This window comes from Sorex araneus, chromosome 6 (genome assembly GCF_027595985.1).
Source record: "Sorex araneus isolate mSorAra2 chromosome 6, mSorAra2.pri, whole genome shotgun sequence".
Lineage (NCBI taxonomy): Eukaryota > Metazoa > Chordata > Mammalia > Eulipotyphla > Soricidae > Sorex > Sorex araneus.
Window position 1 is genome coordinate 33,252,493 of NC_073307.1, and position 26,262 is coordinate 33,278,754.

At 45.2% G+C, this 26,262-nt stretch overlaps 1 protein-coding gene across 1 annotated transcript in view; it reads left to right on the forward strand.

Annotated features, from left to right (window-relative positions):
- ALDH7A1 (aldehyde dehydrogenase 7 family member A1) overlaps positions 1 to 26,262 on the forward strand; it is a 44,564-nt gene that overhangs the window by 12,792 nt on the left and 5,510 nt on the right. The window contains exons 6-13 of the mRNA XM_004609820.3: positions 1,108 to 1,240; positions 4,611 to 4,655; positions 8,200 to 8,277; positions 10,581 to 10,678; positions 15,419 to 15,460; positions 18,080 to 18,174; positions 20,930 to 21,014; positions 22,564 to 22,670. Coding sequence (XP_004609877.3) covers positions 1,108 to 1,240; positions 4,611 to 4,655; positions 8,200 to 8,277; positions 10,581 to 10,678; positions 15,419 to 15,460; positions 18,080 to 18,174; positions 20,930 to 21,014; positions 22,564 to 22,670 — 683 coding nt within the window. The remainder of the gene's footprint in view (positions 1 to 1,107; positions 1,241 to 4,610; positions 4,656 to 8,199; positions 8,278 to 10,580; positions 10,679 to 15,418; positions 15,461 to 18,079; positions 18,175 to 20,929; positions 21,015 to 22,563; positions 22,671 to 26,262) is intronic.

The following is a 26,262-nucleotide window of genomic DNA, read 5'->3' on the forward strand; positions in this document are numbered from 1 at the left end:
AGCTGTTTACTGTGCATGTGGCCAAGCCCGGTTTGTTCCCTGGCATCCCATATGATCCCACATGCCTGCCAGGAGTGGTCCCTAAGCTCAGAGCCAGAAATAGGCCCTGAGTACTGCCAGGTGTAGACCCCAAACCAAGCAAACAAACAATATTCCCTAAAACTCTTGTTCCAGCTACTGGAAGGCAGCACCTGGAGGGAGAGAAGGGGTAGAGAGGGAGAGAAAGGATAGAGAGGGAGAGAAGGGGTAGAGAAGGCTCTTCAGGATGAGAACTTTCCTGTCCTGGAAGATTTGGACTTTATCTCCAGGGTTCCCGCAACAATAATCCAGACACCAGAGGGTTGTACGTGATAGGACGCCCGTCTCATGGGGGAAAGGAAAGAAGAGAGGGCAGGGCCAAGAGATGGCTCAAAGGCCAAGCCTATGCTTTGCATGCAGGCGGCCCAGGTTCTGTGAACCCCCTGGGAGTGACCAAGGAAAAGCCAGGTGTAGCCCAAAAAGCCTGGGGGGGGTGCGGGAAATGGGCTAGAGGCAGCAGATTGTGAGGTTCAGATGGTGATAGTGCTTTCACCTTGACCTGGAAGATTCCACCTTACGCTCAAGCCTGTCGTAGTATAATAGGAGGGTGGAATGTGACTTTATTGGGGGAAGTCACATAATAGCAGTATCAGCATGCAATTCTGTTAGCTTTAAGAGGGTGGGTGTGTTGAGACTGGCCTGTGCCCTCCATTTGCAGGGAGGAAGGTTCTCTTCTGACCACGGTCCTCAGAAAGCCTCCCCTAGGAGGGATGGCCCTGTCCCGAGCACCCTTCTTCACACTCTCCCAGGAGGGACTGAGTTACCCAACCTACACCCAGTCCCTATGCAGCTCAGAGACACAGTGGGTGTTTGCACGGTAGGGCAGGAGTAGCAGGCTGTGTCATATATGGGCGACTGTACCCACTGCCCATAGCCATGTCAAATCATCTCACTGCACCACAAGGCATCTGGCACCCCCACGTTGTATCTTGGCTGTGAAATGGAAAGATTCCGGACTTGTTTCTGCTGAACATGAACCTGCATTGGATTAACCTGCTCAGCTTGTCATGTGCCTCCCTGTGCCCGCAGGACCTGGCCATGCACTCATTGAACAGTGGAACCCCGTGGGCCTGGTTGGGATCATCACGGCGTTCAACTTCCCAGTGGCGGTGTATGGCTGGAACAATGCCATCGCCATGATCTGTGGGAACGTCTGCCTTTGGTAAGTCCTGCTTGGTGCTCTTACCTAGAAGGAGGAAAATGAGAGAAGTAACTGTCTTAAATACTGCTTAAGAGTGTGTGTGTGTGTGTGTGTGTGTGTTTGTGTGTGTGTGTGTGTGTGTGTGTGTATCAAAAGAAATTTTCTTAAAAAGATGTGAGGCATGGGGCTGGAGAAATAGCACAGTGGGTAGGGTGTTTGCCTTGCTCACTACCGACCCGGGTTCAATTCCCAGCATCCCATTTGGTCCCCCGAGCACTGCCAGGAGTAATTCCTGAGTGCATGAGCCAGGAGTAACCCCTGTGCATTGCCAGGTGTGACCCCCCCAAAAAAAGCAAAAAAAAAAACAAAGATGTGAGGGGAAAGGAAGTGAGGAATACATGTTCAAGAGAGAACATGGCTGGGGGCAGGTGAGTTAGTACCATGGGTACGGCTCTTGCCTGGCACGTGGCTATCCCAGGTTTAATCCCTGGCACCACATATGGTCCTTCAACTATTAACAGGATTAATCCCTGAACACAGAGTCAGGAGGAAGCTGAGTGTAATCTCATACTCCCCAAAATAAAGGTAAAAAAAGAACACAGATTTCTTCAGAGTGGTAAATGCGGAGGGAGGGGGTGCTATGTTCAAGCGTTTAAGGGAGAACACGGCCTTGAAAAAACAAGTAAGCCCTGGCTATACATATTTAATGTTATTTTATTTTTGTTGGTTTGGAGAGCACATCCTACAATGCTGGGGTGGGGAGGGGCAGTTCCCAGCCCAGGGCTGTAGGTGCGGAGGGTGCTCCCAATAGTGCTCAGGGGACCATAGCTGCTAGAGGTCAGTCCTGGACGCCCCGAATGCAAAGCCTCTACTCAGTCCTTTCAACTCTCCCATTGGCCTCATGCAAGAATTTTAAGTGTTTTGAAGTATTTTCTCTGAAATACATTATTCTAATGTACTGTGGCATACCGGTAGGTTGGGGAATGCTTTTCAGGGAGGGTGTTTCACATCTGGTGGTATGTGGGGGCTACTCCTGGCTCAGCGCTTAGGGTTCACTTCCACCGTGCTCAAGGCACCATGTGATGCTGGGGATTGAACCGAGACCTCACGCATGTGAAGCATGTGTATTAGCATACTGATCTACCTTCACTGGCCCCCAAAATGCTGATTTTTAATCCTTATCCACTTGGCTCTCTGTAAAAAAATATATATATGTACATATAATATAGAAATTGTATCTGTGTCATATAAATAATATATAAATACATAAATTGTATATTACTGTATCACTATCACTGTCATCCTGTTGCTCATCCATTGCTTGAGCGGCCACCAGTAACGTTTCCATTCGTCCCTGTCACGTGCCAGTGTAGCTGAAAGGTGTCTGCTTGCTCCAGGAACAGGAAGAGCCAGCAGGTCAACCTGTACCTGTGGGGTGAGTGCATCAGCAGCTTGATGGTGCCTTCAGACTTCCAGATACCCCAAAATTGCTGCTGTGCCTTTGGCCAGACCCCAACAACTTGGGGCCAAGTTTACCAAGAAATTAAAGGCCAAAAGTTAGGTATATGGGAGATACACCCACAAACCACCTCCGGCTCAGATATATAAGCCTCTGCCCCTCTCAGAGCCTGCAAGCTACCGAGGATATCTCGCTCATATGGCAGAGCGTGGCAAGCTACCCGTGATGTATTCAATATGTCAAAAATAGTAACAATAAATTTTATATCCATCATAATATATAATATACGTACATATATATGTATATACATACATAAGTGTGTGTGTGTTTTTGGACCACACCTGGCAATACTCAGGAATTACTCCTGGCAGTGCTCAGGGGACTGTATGGGATGCTGGTAATAGAACATGGATTGGTCACGGCAAGGCAAATGCCTTACCCAATTATCTACTGTACTGTCTCTCCAGCCCCCAAATTTATGTTTTGAACCTATTCTCGTCCCCCTGTTTGACTCAGCTGTTTCTCCCTGGAGGTTGGGGGGTCCCATAATTCAGCTCTGAGGCTGCTGGGGTTAGGCTCTGCCTGTGTCGGGGCCTGGTCTCTGTGGACCACGTTTGCAGTGCCCAGGTAACCCAGCCCTGCACCCCATGGTGCACCCCATGGTTCCTTCTAGTGAGCTCCAGCCTGGAGCCAAGCCTTCCTGGAGCCAGCCACGGGCCCCCACAGGTCACCTGTCAGCTCAGTAAAGGACACTTATTGTCACTGAGGAAATTCTAAGGGGTTTTGAAGCTCTGGCTGAAGCAGGACAAAGGTCAGGCAATGTTCTCTTTTTTATGTCCTACACTCCCGGAACAGAAAATGAAAGAATAACTAACTAGGAGGAGGAAGAACTTTATTTTTTGAGTATCAACTCTTGTTTGTTTCCCCCATAAAACTGAATTCCCAAGTGATTCAGAGGCGTTTGGCCAGCATTTGCACCTAAGCATTACAGTTTACATCTCTGTGAAGTATTTACTAGTAAAGTGACTGGGGGAAATGTCCCATTTTCTAGATGACAAGTTAGTTGCTTGTGTTTAGTTCTCATTTCCAGCATCCCAACATGGAAGACTAGGATCGTCTCTCCTGCTAGTGATGTCCTGTCTCAACGCCGCTCTCTGTGGGTCGTGCATTCAGAGACTGAGATCATGGCAGAGTTGTCAGCGTTTGCGATCTGTGCCGATGCTGAAAGCTCGAGGGCCCGAGGCGTTCCAGCACTAACCCAGGAGGGCTACTTGTAGTCGTTCCCAGCTCTCTGGATCGTCAAATGGAAGCTCCTATTGTTAGATTTGTGTTTCACGTAGTATCTGAGTTAGCATCCAGCAAAAGTGACTGTAACTCTTTCGCCCTGATTAGTGCAGCAAGTGGGTTCAAAATAGCTTGATGCCATATTTCATTTGTGTGTTGTTAGGCCACACTAAGTGGTATCGTCATTCCTATGGTGCTCAGGGAACCATGCAGGTAGGGATTGAAGTCGGATCTCCTGCATGCAAAGCGGGCGCTCCAGCCCTTGGAGCTGTATTTCGGCCCTCTGGGTACTTTTCTCTTCCTGAAACTGCTGTTACCCCTTAGATCCCCATGGAGCCAAGCTAAAGCACAATTTCCATCTTGGTTCCTAGGCTCACAGTCTAATGGAACCGGAATTTGTTCACAAAAGCTTTTGCTTCTGTTTTATAATATTAGGTATTTATGATCTCTTTTTTTTTTTTTTGGGGTCACACCTGGTGATGCTCAGGGCTGACTCCTGGCTCTGCACTCCTGGTGGTGCTCGGGGGACCATATGGGATGCTGGGAATCGAACCCGGGTTGGTCATGTACAAGGCAAATGCCCTACCTGCTGTATATCACTCCAGCCCCTTATTTATCATCTCTTCTCTCTCTTTTTCCCCTCTCAAGGAAAGGAGCTCCAACAACTTCCCTCATTAGTGTCGCTGTCACAAAGTAAGTATGTATGGCTTTAGTTTTACTAGGTCTGGAATAACCTCGAAAGGTTATTGACAGACCCTGAATTTCATGTGTAAGGATCACTTTTTTTTTTTTTAAGCTTTTCGTTATGCCCAATTAATGCCCAGGATTTGCTCAGGGACTCACTCTTGGTGGTGCTTGGGGGACCTGTACTATTTCTCAGACTCTGGTCATAATTAATCTTAAGCATGGGATTTGGGTAGTTTATTGCTCTTTTGGCTACAATAATATTTTTGTTATTTTTTCATTTTTGTTTTGGGATTTGAGGCCATACCCTTCAGTACTCAAGGGTTTTTCCTGACTCTGCTCAGGAGTTACTCCTGTTGGTGCTCTGGGGATTTGAACTGGGACTAGTGGGCAAGACAAACACTTTCCTTCCTATACTATCTCTCCAGCTCCGGGAGGTTTTGAATCTATTTTAGTCCCATATGTTATCCCCCGCCCCCCAGATCCCACCCTTTAATTGTTTCTGGTATTGACATCATGTCTGCAAAAATCACCACCAAGACCAATACCGAGAAGCTCTTTCCTTAGGTTTCCTTTTAGGAATTTCATGGTATGGAGTCATGTCTTTTAGTCTGTTTTGAATTAGTTTTTTTTTTTTATTTTTGAATTAGTTTTTATGATTGATGAGAGAGAGATAAAAGCTTTCATTGGATTTGTCAGTTTCCCCCAGCACATTTGTTGAAGATACTATTAATTTCCTCGTTAGGTGTTCTTGGCTCGTTTGTTGAATATTGATTGATTATATGCTGGGATTTAATTGTGAGCTTTATCTTTGTGACCATTTTCTGTCAATATATACTTTTTAAAATTTGTTTTGTAATGTGCATTAAAATCAGGAAGTGTTTTGCCTTCAGCAAGTTCTATTTTTTTTTCTCCCAAAAGGCTGGAACCACACAGATTTTAGGATTATTTCTCCTATTTCTGTAAGGAACACTTTGGTATTTTAATTTGGATTTTGGGCCACACATGGTGGTGCTCAGGACTTCTGGTATTTTATGGAGATTGTGTTGAATCTGTAGATGACTGTGGGTATTATGGGTATTTAGGTATTATGGACATTTTAGCAGTATTCTTCTATGATTGAATAGAGGCATCTTTTCATTTGTTTATGTATTATTTTTTTATAGAGTTTTTTTTTTTATTGTTTGTTTGTTTTTGGGCCACACCACACCTGGCAATGCTCAGGGGTTACTCCTGGCTCTACATTCAGGAATTACTCCTGGTGGTGCTTGGGGGTCTTTATGTGGTCCTGGGGATCAAACTGGGGTTGGTCACATTTGAGACAAACACCTGCTGTATCTCTTCCTCCTGGGGTGCAACTGACTTATATATGTAGATTTTATATCCTGAATCTTTACTGAATTATCTCTTAGTTCCAGCAGGTTTATTTTTTACTTTTTGTGTCACTCAAATGCCCTAACCCCCTTGTACTGTTGCTTTGGCCCCACAGTTTCTGTTTTGTTTTTTTTTTTCTTTTTGGGTCACACCTGGCAATGCACAGGGGTTACTCCTGGCTCTGCATTCAGGAATTACTCCTGGCAGTGCTCTGGGGGCCATATGGGATGCTAGGAATCGAACCTGGGTCGGCTGCAAGGCAAACACCCTACCCACTGTGCTATTGCTCCAGCCTTCGTGTTTTTTTTTTTTTTTAAATTACCTGGGATTTTCTATATTTCAGGTAGCTTCATCAAATTATTACAAATTCACTTCTTTCTGATATGGAGACTTGAGATTCTCTCTTCTAAAATTTATTTTTCTGCCTTGCTTAATTATTCTAGTACTCTAGCAAAAGTGGGAAGAGTTGGCATCTTTGTCATATTTCTGATCTCAGAGGAAAAGGCAGGTTTCTCCATTCAGTGTTGCATTTGCTGTGGGTTTATTGTATGGCTTTTATTTGTTGAGATATATTCCTTCTATACCCAAACCATTAAGAGTGCTCATTATGAATGTAAGATGTATTTTGCCAAATGCCTTTTCTGTGTAATAGGTGGAGGAGCGTGGGGCTATACCAGGCAATACTCAGGGACTAGTCCTGGGATGGTGCTTAGGACATTGCTCCTAGCAGTGCATGGGGGGCCCTTTGGTCCTGGGTATTGAACCCAGGCCTCCTGCATGCAGGTCACATGCTCCAGATCTCCATCTACCCCATCCCAATGGTGTAATTTTTATTCTTTATTTTAGTGTTAGGATGTTATTACATTTGTTGATTTGTGAATGTTGAGCCATCCATGCATCCCAGGAATAAATAAATCGTATTTCCTACTCTTAATGTGTACTTGAATTCCTTTTGTTACTATTTTACTATTCTATTTGTTTGTCTGTTTTGCCCCCTTCCCTCCCAAATTCCTTTTGTTGTTATTTTGCTACTTTGTTTGTCTGTTTTGCCCCTTCCCTTCCACCCCACCGTTTAGTTTCTGTTCAACTGGTAGAAGCTATTCTTTTGTTTTTCCAGAAGGTGGAGCTCTAGCGCATGTTTTTGGCTTAGTACAGTTACCCCTGCAGTTGTGTAGCAGGTATTAAAAAAAAAAAAAAGTGGGGGTGACTGAGGTAGGGGGAAGTGTTTGCTTAGTGCATTTCCTATGTGGCTGTGACCCATACCTGGGCTTTGCTGTGGAAACTCTTGGTCACCGGGATTCCATCTGGAGTAGGTGGGGAGTGTGCACCTGCTCCATCTGGGGTGCTCTGGTGAAATTGGCCCGGTATGGGGCCCAGAGAGACCTCCGGCTCTGTGGTCTCTTCTGGGACTTGCTGCTATGTCTCTGCCACTTTTTTGGGGTCACACCTGGCGATGCACAGGGATTACTCCTGGCTCTTCACTCACTCAGGAATTACCCCTGGCAGTGCTCAGGGGACCATATGGGATGCTGGGAATCGAACCTGGGTTGGCTGCGTGTAAGGCAAACGTCCTACCCTCTGTGCTATTGCTCCAGCCCCATTGCTGCTATGTCTTTGTACCAGGGCTGATGGCTCCCGGAGGCACACTGTGAGGGTGTGCCTCACTAATTCTTCATATCATTTAATTTGGATGTGTTTTCCCTTGTCAAGATTCTTTTAGGGAAGAAAAAGTGTGTATGAGCTATCTTTATTTGTGACATTGGTTTTGGAACCATATCTGGCACTATTCAGAGACTATTCTGGCTCGATGCTCAGGAGTGCTCAGGGGACCGTCTGTGGTGCCATATGTAAAGTAAGCACCTCACCTGTTCTAGCTCTCCAGTTCTCATCTTTGTGTTTTGGGTCCATACTCAGCCATGCTCAGGGGCTACTCTAGGCTCTGTGTTTGGGGGACCACATGGTGGCGGGGATCATGCCAGGCTTCCAGCCTGTGGAGCTGTGTCTCTCTCCCACTCTCAGCTTTTAAGTGCTTGAACAACTCCAAACATGTGAAGGGCAGAACTAGTCCTGATCCTTTGGGGGGTGGGAAAGTTGAAAAGCAATGGGTAGAATTAATCCCTAGCTTTTCAAACCGCTCAGGAATGAAATGGTTCCTTAGTAATTGTTGTTTCCTTTCTAGGATAATTGCCAAGGTTCTGGAGGACAACAAGCTGCCTGGTGCAATTTGTTCCTTGACTTGTGGCGGTGCAGACATTGGGTAGGTTCATAGGTGGAGAGGACCATTCTGTTGAGGGCTGATGAGAAACACGTTTGCTGGAATAATGAAACTGGGTTCCTCTGTGGAAACGGGGTGGGACTTTGATATTATTATTGTGGATCTTGTAGGGTTCTTTTGTCCTTCCTCTCTTCCTTACTTCCTTAGCTCTTTCTCTGTCTCTCTCTCTTTCTTTCTTTTGTGTTACACTCAGTGGTGCTCAGGGCTTCCTGACTCTGTGCTCAGAGATCATTCCTGCTGGGGCTTAGGGATCATATGTGATGCCAGGGATCGAGCCCAGGTCAGCTGCATATAAGCCAAACACCTCACCTGCTATATTATCACTCTGTCTAGAATTTCCGTTTAAAAAAATTTTTTTTTTTTTAATTTCAAGAGTTAGAAACAGGAAAGTTTGTTGAAAAGCATAAGAGAAAGAAACTCCCCTGCTGGGAAGGAACTTAACATAATTAAGTTCTAACTTCCCTGTTGTGTCTGACGTGGCATCATGTCTCAGGCTCATTTTTGTTTTTAATTTTGCTTTTTGGGTCACACCCAGCAATGCACAGGGGTTACTGCTGGCTCATGCACTCAGGAATCACTCCTGGCAGTGCTCAGGGGACCATATGGGATGCTGGGAATTGAACCCGGGTTGGCCGCGTGCAAGGCAGATGCCCTACCCACTGTACTATCCAGCCCCTCAGACTCATTTTTTAAAACTAGGATTGACCATAATTGTACCAAACCATAATGAGAGAAGAGGTGCGTGTTATTGATTGAGACCTGGATTAGATATGATTTCAAAGTTGTCAGGTCTTGTAACTTGTGCTGCTGTGGTAAAACAGCATTAAGCTACTCACATTATATGTGGACACTTGCTGGTCCATCTCAAAGAGGAGCAAACAAGCTACTCCTTTTGTCCTATACATGGGACAATGATAGAAAATACGACTCTCACACTTAGAGTGCATAGTAAAGCATAATTTAAATGTCATGGGAAGCTTGAATTTTTCCTTTGGTCTAATCTGTTGTTGCACTTTGGACATCTCGTTTCTGCCTTTTCCTTGGAAGAGCTCACAGTAGTGCAGGGGTTGTGTTAAGGAGCAGTTGCCTTTTATAGGAGTGTTCATGTTTGCTGGGCCGGGCCTGGGGAAACCTGCCTGCTGCGTTTCAGCAAAGGATTTCAGTCTTACGGGAGACATGGCCTGGCTGTCCTGCCTGGCTTGTGCCATGCAAGTTTTGAAACACTGAACTATGAGCAAAGAGGTTTGTTTCAACAATATCTGGTCTACATTTCTCCAAGGCAACTGGAAATCTATTTAAAAAAATTTTTTTGGGGGGGGTGTTATACCAGGTGATGCTCAGCTGTTACTCCTGGCTCTGCACTCAGGAATTACTCCTGGTGAGCTTGAGGGGCCACATAAGATACTGGGGATCAAACCCAGGTGGGCTCCCTGCAAGCATCCTACTCGCTGTACTATCCCTCCAGCTTCAACAACCGGACATTTTTTTTTTTTGTCTTTTGGGTCACACCCAGCGATGCACAGGGGTTATTCCTGGCTCTGCACTCAGGAATTACTCCTGGCGGTGCTCAGGGGACCATATGGGATGCTGGGATTCGAACCCGGGTCGGCCGAGTGCAAGGCAAATGCCCTACCCGCTGTGCTATTGCTCCAGCCCCCCATAACCGGACATCTTAAGTCAGTTTTTATGAGAGATAATTGGGTTGTTTTCCATGGGTTGTTTTTAGATTTTCAGGAATTTGTGTTCTGCATTTGGTCCTTATCCCACAGTGCTCAGGGTCTACTCCTGTGGTCTACTCTCTGGCAGTTGGTGGGGGCAGGGCATCACTTCTGCTGTACTCAGGGACCCCATGGGGCCAGGGATGGAGCCCAGGCCTCCTGCTTGGCTCATGGGGCCATCTCTGGTCCTAGATTTCGGGGAATTAGTTTTCAGCATGTGCAACAGAACTGGAACGATCTCTTGGCGATCCTAAGATCCTATTCTCTAGTACACCCCAACCTTCAGTCGAGGGAAGGCTTTTATCACCCCCCCCCATATGTTTTGGAGATGTAATTTGTTTATAGAGAGTTTACAAAATAGATCGCCCTTTCGGCTAGATGGTTCTGCCGAGAAATCTTCTTCCTTCTCATGAAGACCTTTTCTTATTCCTGGGTTGACATTCGGGTGGCTTTCACCTTCTGACTTTCTCGGACAGAGGCCTGCGCGGGGTGTCTGACCAGGTGCTGGCTGGTGCTGCTGCTGCTGCGGCTTCCTCTGCTCAGGTGACCGTGTCTGTTCCCCTGCAGCACAGCAATGGCCAAAGATGAGCGGGTAAACCTGCTGTCCTTCACCGGAAGCACTCAGGTGGGAAAACAGGTGGCCCTTATGGTGCAAGAAAGGTTTGGTAAGTGCTGGCTTTCTAATGGGGACTTCCGTGCCCTCCAACAGATAAATATGAAATTGCAGATTCCTTTTCTCATGATGCTTTTTTTTTTTTTTTTTTTTTGTGGAGACACCAGCCAGGATTCTTTAAACACTCAAGTAAAAGAAAAGGGTATTGTTAGATACTATCACGACGGGCTAGCATTAGGGAGATTGCACATTTAAATCGCAGAATTGGTGGGAGAATGCTATTCCCTTCCCCCCACCCCCACCCCACTCCTCCAAAAACCAGAGAAGACTCAAAGGAAACTTTTTTTTTTTTGGGGTCACACCCAGTGATGCACCCTGGCTCATGCACTCAGAAATTACTCCTGGTGGTGCTCGGGGGACTATATGGGATGCTGTGAATTTGAACCCGGGTCAGCCACTTGCAATACAAATGCCCTACCTGCTGTGCTATCACGCCAGCCCCTCACAGCAAATATTTTTATCAATTTCTGTCAGACATGTCGTGGCATATTAAAAAAAAAAAGAAACCTCCTAACTTCAGCAGGATGTGCCGTGAATATGGAAGAGAAGGCTTGGCAGTTCCCATTTGCATGTCATGTCTCTGTGGCTGACAAGGGCTATCTAGGCAAGGCTCCGTACATTCTATATTATGGCTCATTTGTAAAGGTTTTCCAGGATAATGCTGACAGTGAATTTTTGACAATTAGATTGAGTTTATATTCCAACCTCAGCCTAAGATGAGACTTGACAAGTTAATCTAATCATTCCTCTGTCTGGGCATTGCTTTAAAGAACAAGCTTACAAAAAGCTACTAGACTTAACAAATATGGCCAGCAAAGTTTTAAGGTAGACATCTGATATACAAAGGTCAGATGTGGATTTTATTTTTTCTGCCTTTTTTTGGTTGGGGGTGGGCGGGAGTGGGGCTGGATATACACACAACAGTGCTCAGGGCTTACTCGGAGCTCTGTGCTTAGGGATCACTCCTGGTGGGCTCAGGGGACCACATGGGATGCCGAGGATTAAACCAAGGTTGGCCTCATCCAAGGCAAGTGCCCTACCTGTTGTACTATTACTCTGGCCCCTCGATTGTATTTTCATAGCTTAATTATGAATAATATAAAATTTTGGAAACAATTCCATTTGGAACATCAAGAAGAATTGCACAGGGGGTAGATTTAACAGAGATGTCTTTCACACAGGGAACTAGAAGGTATGGCTGAAAGAAATCACTAATGACCTAAATAAATGTAAAACCTGTTTTCACCTTTTTGCTTTTTTTTTTTGATCACACCCGGAGTTGCACAGGGGTTACCCCTGGCTCATGCACTCAGGAATTACTCCTGGTGGTGCTCTGGGGACCATGTGGAATGCTAGGAATTGAACCCAGGTTGGCTGCATGCAAGGTAAATGCCCTACCTGCTGTGCTATTGCTCCAGCCCCCACCTTTTTCACCTTTTTGGAAAAGTTAATATTATTATTATTTTTTTTTAAATTTTTTTTTTTTTTTTTTGCTTTTTGGGTCACACCTGGCGATGCACAGGGGTTGCTCCTGGCTCTGCACCCAGAAATTACCCCTGCCCATGCTCAGGGGATCATATGGGATGCTGGGATTTGAATCCAGGTCGGCTGCGTGCAAGGCAAACGCCCTACCCGCTGTGCTATCTCTCCAGCCCCAGAAAAGTTAATATTATTAAGATATCAATGCTACAAAACAAATGGAAGAAAAATAAAGATTATCAATACTGCCCAAATGCTTTCAGATAAAATACAATTTTAAAAAAAATGTCAGCTGAATATTTTTGGGGAGCAATTGACAAGCTGATTCTTCAATTCCAAGGAAATGCATGGACCATGACTAGCTAAAATCAATTTTTAAAAAATGAATAAAACCAAAGTCAGACAACTCATTATATATTCTCATGTCAGAAATTACTTAAACCCAAAGTCATCAAGACTTTGAGATACTGGCACAGAGAGACATAAAGATCAAAGGAATAAAATTGAGAATACCAAAGTAAACCTTTACATTTATTTGTTGCTTTTTACTTATTGTGTTTTTTTCAGCCACACCAGACAATGCTCTGTGAACCATGTGCCGCTGGGGATCTAACTTGGGCCTCCCACATGGAAAGCACGTGCTTCATTCTATGAGCATTTCCCCAGGCCTTGTATTCACTGATTTCTGACAAGAATGCCAATAGGAAAAGAATACTCTCTTTCATGGAGCAATAGCATGGTGGGTAGGGTGTTTTCCTTGCATGTGACCAACCTGCGTTTGATTCCTCCATCCCTCTCGGAGAGCCTGGCAAGCTACCGACAGTATCCCCCCCACAGGGCAGAGGCTGGCAAGCTACCCGTGGCGTATTCGATATGCCAAAAGCAGTAACAAGTCTCACAACGGAGACATTACTGGTGCCTGCTTGAGCAAATCGATGAACAATGGGATGACAGTGCTACAGTGCTACTCTGTTTCATCAAATGCTTCTGGGGCAGTTAGATATTCGCATACATATACATGAGGTCAAACTTCTACCTCATCCTATACATAAAAATGAACTCAAAATGTATAAAAGTCATAAATGTGGGCTGGAGCGATAACACAGTGAATAGAGCACTTGCCTTGCATGTGACTGACCCAGGTTAGAATCCCAGCACCACATATGGTTCCTGCAGCACTGCCTGTAGTGATCTCTGAGTACAGGGCCAGGAGTAAGTCCTCAGCACAGCCAGATGTTAGCCCTCCCCAAAACAAAACAACAACAAACCAAACACTTAAATATAGGAGTTAAAACTTTAAATCTAGGGGCTGGAGCAATAGCACAGCAGGGAGGGCGTTTGCCTTGCATGCGGCCGAACCAGGTTCGATTCTCAGCATCCAATATGGTCCCCTGAGCACCACCAGGAGTAAATTCCTGAATGCAGAGCCAGTAGTAACCCCTGTACATCGCCGGGTATGACCCAAGAAACAAAAAAAAAACCAACCAAGCAAACAAAAAAATCCTTTAAATCTAGAAGAAAACATAGGTTCAAGCCTTTGTCACTTTGGATTGGCAGTGGATTCATAGATCTAAAATAAAATATAAGTAATTAGATTTTATCAAAATGAAAACTTCTGTGCTTCACAGAAACCTGCTAACATGTGAAAAATGGACCAGGGATGTGATTCAGTGGTAGAGCACAGGTGTACGTGCAAGGCCCTGGGTTCAATTGCTAGCACAGCAAAAACATAGTTGTGTGGATACATGTGTGTGTCTGTATCCATGTATGTATGTGTACATACAGTTGACTCATAAGCATGTGAAAAAGTACCCAAGATCATTGATTCTGTTCTTTTCACTAACAACTTTTAATCTTCTCATCCTTCTCTCTTCCCCTTTTTATTCAAAACAGTAGTTTGTTCTCACCAAGTATCATTAGTAGGATTTATAGTTTATTAAAATGTATTTATCCAATATGAGGTGTTCTTTTCTTGGAGACACCTAGTGATTAGTAGTCAGAGAACTGGAAGGATATAGGAAATTTAGGTCTTTTCTCTCAAGCGAAAAGCAATTGAAGCCAGTGTTAGGTGTAGAACCTGATTTTCTTATCACTAAGCATAATGCTATGGCAGCAAACTGTCATTTAACCAACTGAGACTAGAGCTGTAGAACCTGGTAACTTTTGGTAATAACAGCCATATTCCCTTATAATTAATATCTACTAGACACCTAATTGCTACAGGGCAGTAGAGGTGAGCATAAATTATTTTGTCATTAGGGCTTTTGAGATCACAAATAACAGTTATTTACATAAAAGCTGACTTTAAAGTCTTTGAGGAATGCTCAAAGATCAGTAGTAAATATACCTCTGAACCTGAGAAACGGAGTTATATCCAATTATAGACATTATATACACATTATTATAGCCAATCTGGGTTCAATCCTCGGCACCCCATATGGTCCAAAAGGATGATCAAAAAATGTTTCCTTAGAAGAAATTGATGAAGACTGTTGTATCTCACCAAGGAGCCATTGAGCCCTTGTATCAGAGATTACTAAGATGTTGAAGGTTAAGCCTTCTGTGTTTATATTTTGTTAATTGAGATTGGTTGCCTTCTGTATTACATTCCATCAATCTGGTGTGCTACTCCTGATTTATAAGTGTTATAGAGTTTGTTCTAGGATGGCAAAAATTTTTAACGGTGTGATACAGCTATAGTTAAATTCTTAACTGAGTGGCAGCTTTGGGGTGTGTGTGTTACTGCTGGGCTTCTACAAGTACAGGAAGATCCGGGGAGGTAGCACGTCTCAACTATGTGAAAGCCGTGAGATTTCAGTCACAAAATCCGCACACCTGAATTTTTCAACCAATTAATTTCTGGATGAGGGTCGTCTGAGCAGTGGAGTCCAATTGGGAGTGTGATGGCGACTGTGGAGTGTCACCACTAATTATTTTAGTATATTTATTTTTTTATTTTTTATTTTTTATTTTTTTTGCTTTTTGGTTCACACCCGGCGATGCTCAGGGGTTACTCCTGGCTCTGTACTCAAGAATTACTCCTGGCGGTGCTCGGGGGACCATATGGGATGCTGGGAATCGAATCTGGGTCTGCTGTGTGCAAGGCAAACGCCCTCCCCGCTGTGCTATTGCTCCAGCCCCATTTTAGTATATTTCTTGAGAAGGACTATCTGTCATCTAATCACGGAACAATGGTTAAAATTGTGAAATTTGGAAAGTCTGTGACATGAACTGTGTCTGTATATTTTTAAAGGGAGAAGTTTGTTGGAACTTGGAGGAAACAATGCCATCATAGGTAAGTCTGTCCTGTGCTTTGTTCTATTTTATTTTCCAAATTTCTTCAGTAATATTCCTGACTAGGTAGACCTTGTATAGTGGCTCATTTCTTCTGTGCTATGTATGTCTTACACATGTCTCTTGGTAAGGAATTTTACTTGTAAGGCAGGACAGTAGTTTGAAGGTAGATATAACTGACTGATTCCTCTCTAAAACATTAGTTTATCTTTAGTGGGTATTGAGTATGTTCATGTTTGAAAGGAGTGTTTCCTTGAGACATTTTATCCCTTACCTATGGACTTGGAAATTCTTTTTTTTTTTTTTTTTGTAAAGCAAGATAGTGCTGTTTTTTTTTTTTTTTTGCTTTTTGGGTCACACCCGGCGATGCACAAGGGTTACTCCTGGCTCTGCACTCAGGAATTAACCCTGGCGGTGCTCAGGGGACCATATGGGTTGCTGGGAATCGAACCCGGGTCGGCTGTGTGCAAGGCAAACACTCTACCCGCTATACTATCGCTCCAGCCCCAAGATAGTGTTTATTGAAACTTATTTAGATAGACATGAGGTGAGAGTAAGAAAGGAGTATATGTTCAAGAGAGAATATGGCTTCTTCAGAATGGAAAAAGCAAGCAAAGAGACATAAAGACAAGATAAGCTCGTGTTCTTGAAGAGCAACCAAAGAAGATCATTTTGTTTGTTTGGGGGCTATGCCTCGAGGTGTTCAGGGATCACTCGTCAGGTGTTGGGGAACCATATGTGGTGCTAGGTGTTGAACCGGGGTCTTCCAGCACTCTATCCCTTGCCCTATCTCTCTGGCCCAGATTTTCTCTTTTGATTATTTCCCACAAAAGGAGATAGAGCAGCACTATAACTGTAGATAGGTTTATGAATCTACTGAAAACTGTAATGAATTTAAATCATGGGTTCTGTGATTAAAAAGCAATACTTGCTAGTTTGTATGTTACCCTCATCATGTTTAGATGCCTATTTGTGGTGTACACTAGAAGTGTAGAAAGGGGCCAGGAGATATTATAGTGGTTGGGGCACATATCTGGCGTGGGTTTTTTTGGATTTTTTTTTGCTTTTTGGGTCACACCCGGCGATGCACAGGGGTTATTCCTGGCTCATGCACGCAGGAATAAGTCCTGGCGGTGCACCATATGAGATGCTGGGAATCGAACCCGGGTCGGCCGCATGCAAGGCAAACGCCCTACCTGCTGTGCTATTGTTCCAGCCCCACAGGCCCCTAGGTTTTAAGGTTAGTTGTATAGTTAACATGAGGAAGGGCCAGGATGCTAGTACAATGGTGGAGTTCTTACTTTACAGGTGACCAACCTGGCATTTCATCTGGTCCTTTGAGCCTGTCAAGGGTGATCTCTCAGATCAGAACCAGGAGTAAACTCTGAGTACTGCTAAGTGTGGTCTTCAAACCAAATCCAAATAAGCAAAAACCCAAACAAGACGAAACCCCCCAAAGCAAAACCATTATTGAGGAGTGGGTATTTGCCAGGCACTGTTCTCAGCTGTTTCATATAGATTATTTCCATTAATCCCCACAATACTCATCATTATTAATGAACACCATTATTAACCGCATTTGAAGCTTGAACTAATTATTAGCCAGAATGTACCCAGATATTATTAAATCCTTTTTACTGATGGAGCAAGCTGAGACTTGAAGAGGTTAAACAACACAAAAGTGGTAGGGGTAGGAACTGGAACGTTAGCACAGCGAGTAGGTGTTTGCCTTGCATGTGGTCAACCCAGGTTCAATTCCCAGCATCCCATCTGGTCCCCAGAGCACCGCCAGGAGTAATTCCTGAGTGCATGAGCCAGGAGTAGTAACCCCTGAGCATTGCTGGGTGTGACCCAAAAATAAAATAAAATAAAAATAAAAGTGGTAGGGACAGGCTAGAAATCCCAGGCGGGGAAGCTTCACAGACTATCTTCTTAACCTCCACGCCAGCTTGGGGATGTAGTTCTAGCGCAGATAGGGCGGAATTGAAGAGTGAATTATGACTCTGTTTCTGAAAAATCTAAGGAAGGACTTTCAATTAATATTAATGGAAGGCTTACCACTGCCAAGACTGCTGTTTTCCCTTCTGAGACCAGGGCAGAGGAAGGATACGACTGGAGAGCAGAGAGCACCTGGAAAGTGGTTTTGCACTAATGTGTTCGGCAGAGCCAGACTTGGAGAAGCACCTGAGGTGCGGTCCCCGAGGTTTCCCTCCAAATCGGAGCAAGATCTTCCCGTGCAGGAGGAAAGAGCTTGACGGGTTTCAGAGATCGGTTGAGTGAGTGACACCAGGAGCATCAGACTGTGGGCCGAGGGGTTGAGACTACAGCAGGAAGAGCTGACAGAGAGCGTGTGGCCTTTTAGAAGACTTCACAGCGGGGCCCCAGAGGAGGCTGAGTCAGTGTCAGAAACTTCAGTGGCAAGAGTAAAGAGGTCAGAGGAAGGAGAGCCTGGCTTCACTGTGCGCAGAGCTCACGGCTCGCCTCCCACGTCGTGGTCTTCCTGGCGGTGAACGTGCCCCATGCGGGTCTGACTGCTCAGTGAAGGCACCATTCATGCCAGTTGGGGATGAGCCGTCTGCTCGCCCCGCCACACTCACGGCCGTGTCTCTGCTTTCCCAAGCCTTCGAGGATGCGGACCTCAGCTTGGTCGTTCCGTCTGCTCTCTTTGCGGCCGTGGGGACTGCTGGCCAGAGGTGTACCACTGCACGGCGACTGGTGAGTCCCATCCCAGCACCTCTCCTGCTGGATCACTTGGTTGGTTGATTGGCAGATCAAACCCTGGGCTGCACACACTCTAGGACTGAGCTCTAACAGCACCGCTCGTTTGGGTTTGGGTCTTTGGGCCAGACCTCGCAGTGCTCAGGGCTTACTCTTGGTTCTGTGCTCAGGGGTCACTCCTGGCCACATTTGGTGATGGGGGATCAAAATGGGGTTGGCTCTAGGCAAGGCACGTGCCTTACTATACCATTTCTCTGGCCCCACATCATTTTTGTTTGTTTGTTTGGGATTTTTTTTGGGTCACGCCCCGCAGTGCTCAGGGGTGACTCCTGTCTCTGCACTCAGGAATTACTCCTGGTGGTGCTCAGAGGACGATATGGGATGCCAAGGATGGAATCTGGGTTGGCCATGTGCAAGGCAAACATCCTACCCACTGTACTATTGCTCTCACCCCTCCACACCACTTTTTAACACAGGACAGTTAGGGAGGGTCAGAGGAGGGCTGCTGCAGAGATGCTCCTTCACCTGGTTTTTGCACTCCGTCCTTCGTGCATGCTTCTGCTCCACTAGGGGCTCCCTCTTGGATTGACTGCAGAGGGACCGACAGGTGACATTCCTCTCAATCCTGTACCTGGAAGATTAGGGATAATGTTGTTTGAAGATGAAACTCAACTAAAATTTTGAAAAGAGTTATCCCTGGCTCATTTTTCCTCCTCTTTCTCTCTGGTGAGATGAGGATTTTGTTTCATTTTAAAAATTTTGTTTGTTTTTGGCTCCTCTTCTCAGTGCTCAGGGTCTATCCCTGGCTCTGTGCACAAGAGTGACCCCTGGTGGTGGTCTTGGGACCATCTGCAGTGCAGAGATGCTAACCGGTAGGCTGCATACAAGGTAAGCTAGCCTTAGTCCTGGTACTAGCTCCGCAGACCATTGCCTGATTTATTTGTAAAAACATTTTAACTAGCAAAGTCTTTTAATTTGGGGGATATTTGACCTGTATGTAGAGCCTGCAACTTGATTTGATGTCGCATAACTTATTCAAAAAGTCAGTGATGGGGGCCAAATGCCACTCAGTGGTAGAGCATTTACCTTGTATGTCTAAGACGCTACATTTAATCTGACACGACCCTTCCCCCCAAAAAAAGAGGGAAGGAAGATAACATTGAAAATAAAAAGTCAGTGCCTTAGACTATGGAGATAGCTCACTGGGTTGGCCGGATGACTTACATGTTGAGGCCCCTGGTTGGATTCCCACGTGTACCCCAGACCAGCCCTCCCCCAGCACTGCTGGGTATAGCCTTGGTGACCCCAAGTGCCACCCGCCCAAGCAGCACTGCAGTTCTGCTCCTGGTCAGGGAACTATGAGGAGCTTAGCTAGGTCAGACAGGATCTGGGGCCTCTGAGCACTGCTGGGGCGACCCCTGGCCCCAAAGCCAGTGACTTCATGCATGGTCTCTTTAGTCTCCTTGAGTATATTTAGAACATATTTTAATGTTGAGTGACTAATCTCTGCACTTACATTTGAGCAGGATTTCATTCTGTGGGGATGTAGCTACCATTGTCCGTGGTATAGAAAAACTGTAGTGTCGCGGAAAGACTTGGTTACATATAGAATTTGGCTATATTTGTCTACTGTGTGTCGTGTGGATTTTGGTCCAAACTCAGCAGTGCTTGGGGTTTACTCCTGGTTCTGTGCTTGGGGCGCACTACCGGTGATTCTTGGGGGACCATGCAGTGCCAGGATCAGAATAAGGTTGACCAGAGGCAGGACAGATGCCTTATTCCCTGTGCTTTCTGGCCTCTATTTGTTGTTGTGTTTTTTAAAAAAATATTATTAATTTTTTTCCTATTGTAATATAAAGTTAGAGTTGATTTGTACAGACATTGGTTTATTTTTTCTCTCTCAACTTTAAGTATGAAAAATTTCTGGGGCTGGAGCGATAGCACATCGGGTGGGGCGTTTGCCTTGCACGCGGCCGACCCGGGTTCTAATCCCAGCATCCCATATGGTCCCCTGAGCACCGCCAGGGGTAATTCCTGAGTGAAGAGCCAGGAGTAACCCCTGTGCATCGCCGGGTGTGACCCAAAAACTAAAAAAAAAAAAAAAAGAAAAATTTCTTTGTAAGATATAGCCTGACTTAATTAAACTAAAACATATGAAATTAAGGGTTTACTTTTCCCTTATTTTTCATACCCATTTCTTCTATATTTGGTAACAAATGAATATTAAAATTTCCTTTATTTTTACCTTGTTCAGTTGAATTTCTCAAAATAATCTGAGATCTGATATTTATAAGGTATTTATGTTTCGGGGCTGGAGCAATAGCACAGCGGTAGGGCGTTCGCCTTTCATGCGGCCGACCCGTGTTCAATTCCTCTGCCCCTCTTGGAGAGCCTGGCAAGCTACCGATAGTATTGCGCCTGCACGGCAGAGCCTGGCAAGCTACTCGTGGCATATTTGATATGCCAAAAACAGTAACAATAAGTCTCACAATGAGAGACGTTACTGGTGCCCGCTTGAACAAATTGATGAGCAATGGGATGACAGATAATGTTTCAAGTTTGTTCATCTAAAATGTATTATATTTAATGCAAAAAAGGAGAAGATCCAAAGTTTAGGAATCACAGCCATTCAGAAACCAGGCAGAATTACCTGGTTCTTTTATTAATCACTATAATTAAGAAAATCTGTATATGACTTACAAATTTGTACATTAATTTTTCTGTGCCCTGGACTGTTTCTTTTTCCACTTAGTTTTTACATGAAAGCATCCATGATGAAGTTGTCAACAGACTTAAGAAAGCCTATGCACAGATCCGTGTTGGTGACCCTTGGGACTGTGAGTATAAATCTTTCCTGATTGTGTGTGTGTGTGTGTGTGTGCGCGCGTGCGTGCATGCGTGCAGTTGTGCACACGCACGAGTATATTTAAAAGGTCTGAGGGCACATGAAGCAGGTGTTAGGGCATTTGGGGCAATGCATCTGCTGAATTGTGTGTGGGGTGTGTGTGTGTGTGTGTGTTTGTGTGTGTTTGTGTTGATGTTTTTTTTTTTTCCACACCAGGAGGTACTCATGGCTTTCTCCTGACTCTGTTCTCAGGAACCACTCATAGCAGTGCTCAGGGGATCATATGGTGTGCTGGGGATTGAACCTGGGTCAGCCATGTGCGAGGCAAGCCCCCTACCTGGTGTTCTATCACTCCAGTCCCATTGTGTTCATGTTCTCGAGAGGTCTGAGAGCACATGAAGCAGGCACTAGGGCATTTGTTTGTGTTTTGTTTCTGGGCCATACCCAGCAGTGCTCAGGGCTTACTTCTGGCTCTGTGCTCAGCAGTGCTCAGGGCTTACTTCTGGCTCTGTGCTCAGGGAATCACTCCTGGCAGTGGGGAACGAAGCTGGGTTAAAACCAGGTGCAAAGCAGACGCCCTTCCTGCTGTACTATATCTCCAGCCCCAGCACTAGGGCGTTTGTGGCAATGCATCTGCTGGTAGATTTGGGTCCTGAGTCTTGCATGTGGCTGGTGGGCGAGCCTGGGGGATGCTGTAGAGATGGGCTGAGCTTGAGGGGCCTTTCCTCCCCTCACGGCTGTCACCCTCATCCAAGCCTCCCCGTCTTCTTTGTTGAAGAGCCTGGCTGGCTTTCCTGCTTCCTCTCCTGCCTTCCAATTACCAGAGCAATTTTTTTTTTTTCTTTTTGGGTCACACCTGGCGATGCACAGGTGTTACTCCTGGCTCTGCACTCAGGAATCACCCCTGGCAGTGCTCAGGGGACCATATGGGATGCTGGGAATCGAACCCGGGTCAGCCACGTGCAAGGCAAATGCCCTACCTGCTGTGCTATTGCTCCAGCCCCCTACCAGAGCAATTTTTTAAAAAAAAATTTTATTAGTGAATCACCGTGAGGTACAGTTACAGAATTACAAACTTTCGTGCTGTGTTTCAGTCATACAAGATCAAGTACCCATCCCTCCACCAAGTGACCATTTTCTACCACCAATAATCCCAGCATCCCTCCCACCACCCTAACACCCCTGCTCTCCAATTATATACGTACATACATACATATATATATATATATATATGTAAATAAAATGGGAGTTGACCGGCAGATTTGGCTTGCTACCCACTTCTGAAAAGAAAGCTTGCAGGGGACATAGCTATAGCCCCTTGCTGACCTGTTGTTGTGACTCCTTTCCTGGGACAGTTGCAGAGACCATAGAAGTGATGCCAAGCACAGGATATTTGCTGTCTGGGCTTTCCAGAAAAAGGTTACTGTTTCCTGCTCCACGCTGAGGCTCACTGAAGGGATGGGTCAGTTTTTGAGAAAGCTGGCTGAGTCAGGAAACGATGCCGTGGAGGTAAAACAAAGAGCCTTTCCTTCCCTCTGCAGCGAACGTTCTCTATGGGCCACTCCACACCAAGCAGGCAGTGAACATGTTCCTTGGAGCCGTGGACGCAGCGAAGAAGGAAGGTGGCACAGTGGTCTATGGTGGCAAGGTAAGGGAGGCCCCGAGATCAATTGTGATGGGAGTTTGCTTTCTGCAGGCCTGAGCAGGGGGGATTGGGCAGATGGCAAAAGGATCCTTGAGTGCCTTCTTTCTTCTCTTCGGCCTGTGCTAAGGGTAAATACACATTTTTCAATAGTGATGACATAAAATGCAGGGAACATTTCTGAAGGACGCAAGTTCAGAACTGTGGTTGCCTTTGAATAAAGTCTAGTGGGAATGTAAATTGGTGCAACCACATTGGAAAATGCGGGAGATCTTCCCTGAAGAAGCTAAAGATAAGAGTTAAAATACATGATTCAACAACTCCATTTTCAGAATCTGTCTGAAGAATAAGAAAACCTTAACATACAATGTTAACCCTCACCCAGGGCTTAATTGTAAGATATTTGTAAAAGTTAAAATAAGGGAACTGACCATGGATGTACCATTGGTACATGATTGGGTAAAGAAGATGTGGTGCATTTAGTCAATGGGAATACTATGCTCAACTATTTAAAAGTGAAATTTTGATATTTGCAAACGGAGGAAGCTCAAGGGAATTGCACTGTAGCACTGTTGTCCCGTTGTTCATCGATTTGCTCCAGTGGGCACCAGTAACCTCTCCCTTGTGAGACTTGTTACTGTTTTTGGCATATCAAATATGCCACGGGGAGCTTGCCAGGCTCTGCCATGTGGGCGGGATACTTTTGGTAGCTTGATGGGCTCTCTGAGAGGGATGGAGGAATTGAACCTGGGTCGGCTGTGTGCAAGGCAAACACCCTACCTTCTGAAAACTGAGAAGGAAAAAGACAACTGATTTCAAGTGGAATCTAAGGATTTAAAATTAATGAGTAGGGGCCGGAGTGATAGTACAGTTGTAGGGCTCCTGCCTTGCATGCAGCTGACTCCAGTTTGATCCCTAGCACCAAATATGGTCCCATAAGCACTGCCAAGGAGTGATCCCTGAGCACAGAGCCAAGAGTAAGCACTGAGCACTGCTGGGTGTGGCCCCAAACCAAATGAAACAAAACCCCAAATTGAATATGATTACTGCCTCGAGTGGAGTGGGCATCTTTAAATATATGAATGCCTCTGTGTGTGTGTGTGTGTGTGTGTGTGTAGTATACTTTCTTATAATTTCAGTATGATTATTAAACATAGAAGAATTAGAATCCTTAAAAAAATCCTTGAGGAGCCATACCCAGTTGTGCTCGGTACCCATATGTGGTGCTTGGGTATCAAACTAAAGGTAAGCAATTTACCCACTGTGCTCTCACCGGCCCTGGAATCCACTTTTAATGGCTATATTATTATTATTATTATTATTATTATTATTATTATTTTGGGTTTTGGGGCCACACCTGGTTGTGCTCAGAATTTAGTTCCAGACTCTGTGCTCAGGAGTGACCCACTGGAGGTGCTTGAGGGACCATATGTGGTACCAGGGATCAAGCCTGGGTCATTCGTGTGCATGGCACGTACCCTACTTGCTAAACTATGGCTCAGACCCGCTAATGGCTATATTTAGTGGTAAGTGAACACAGAGTACTGGGTTAGAGTGGAAGTACAGTAGGCTGAGCTCATGCTTTGCAGGTGGAGACCCCAAGTTTCTGGCACTGCACAGTCCCTGGCATCATCAGGAGTGACGCCTAAGAACTGGGACTGACCTCCAAGACCCCTAGGAGTGGCTAAAAAAAAAACCCCACTTTTTTTTTTTAAAACGAGAGAATCAAAATAATACATACCAAGAACATTTGAAACCAACATATCTGACTTAGTAAGTACATAGTCAGATTCCTTTGGTGTAGGGCGCAGGCATTTTCTTCCTGTATGGGAGGAATTTTACTTTTATCTTTGCATCAGCTGTGCCTGTAATTTTTAACCAAAAGTTAGTTACTCTTCCTTCCTTCCTTCCTTCCTCCTTCCTTCCTTCCTTCCTTCCTTCCTTCCTTCCTTCCTTCCTTCCTTCCTTCCTTCCTTCCTTCCTTCCTTCCTTCCTTCCTCCCTTTCTTTCTCTCCCTCCCTCCCTCCCTCCCTCCCTTCCTCCCTCCCTTCCTTCCTTCCTTCCTCCTCTTCTTTTTGGGTCACACCTGGCATTGCACAGGGGTTATTCCTGGCTCATGCACTCAAGAATTACTCCTGGCGGTGCTCGGGGAACCATATGGGGTGCTGGTAATCAAACCCGGGTCAGCTGCGTGCAGGGCAAATGCCCTACCCGCTGTGCTATCGCTCCAGCCCCAGTTACATTTTCTTTAAAAATTCTCCAAGTATCGGGGCCGGAGCGATAGCACAGCGGGTAGGGCATTTGCCTTGCATGCGGCCGACCCGGGTTCGATCCCCGGCATCCCATATGGTCCCCCAAGCACCGCCAGGAGTAATTCCTGAGCGCAAAGCCAGGAGTAACCCCTGAGCATCGTTGGGTGTGACCCAAAAAGCAAAAAAAAAAAAAAAAAAAAAAAATTCTCCAAGTATCAAGTCTTAAGCAAAGCAATCCGAGACTTCTGAGAGATTCTGAGAGCAGAATACTCCCAGTCTTTCTATCACTGATAATGCTCACCCCTAGTTGGACAGAGGTGTGTGAGGATATTTACATATTTTTCTGTTACTTACGTTGAATTCTTTTCTAATGCATTTTCCCTTAGGTTTATAGGGATAGCTCTTTTTTCCTTTGTGCAATATTTATTCAGGTTGCACAATGCAGTCAGGCATTACAGGAACAAATACAAGCTGCCTTGGGCAGGATTGGGAGTAAATACAGTTGATACTTAGTAAACAGCTCAGGGACTGCCATCACATTGATCTAAGGGGGTTGGGGTGGTGGTGGTAGGGGAGACCCTGGCTATGGCAGCTTGCTGTGGACATCTCAGGAAATGTTGGCCATTGGTTAAATGGAGATGAACTAGTAATTTGGCTATGTGAGGTTGGTTAGGAAGTGTCTGTATATACTCTCGGAGCTTGACAGTGTCATATTTAGTTTGCCAGAAAGGTCATAACAAAATATCACTGCCTCACTCACTTAAAACCTGAGGCCAAGATGCTGGTAGGACTGGTTCCTGGCTTACAAATAGATCCCATCTTTAGTTTGGGGGTGGAGGCTTCTTCTTGTGACCATTACATGCCCTTTTCTCCCTGTGTGCATAGAGAGAGTTCTCCACTTGTCTCTCTGTTTACCCTCTTCATCTGTTAAGGACTTTATTTTTATTTTCTTTTATTCATTTTTTTTTATTATAAGGATGTCAGTTGCCTCAGATGAGGCCACTCTTTTGTGATCTCATTTAACTCTAAATACCTCCTCAAAAGGTCCTGGGTGTAATTCTCTCACACTGGTGGATGTGGGCTGGCTAAAGTTTCAACACACAAGTGCATTATAGATACAGTATAGTAGCACTGTAGCATTTTTGGCATATCGAATATGCCACAGATAGCTTGCCAGGCTCTGCCCGGCGGGCGGGATACTCTCAGTAGCTTGCTGGGCTCTCCGAGAGGGACGGATGAATTGAACCCGGGTCAGCCACATGTAAGACAAATGCCCTACCTTCTGTACTATGTTATTTGGCATACAATATAGTATGTCAAACAATGATATCAATTCCCTATGTTAA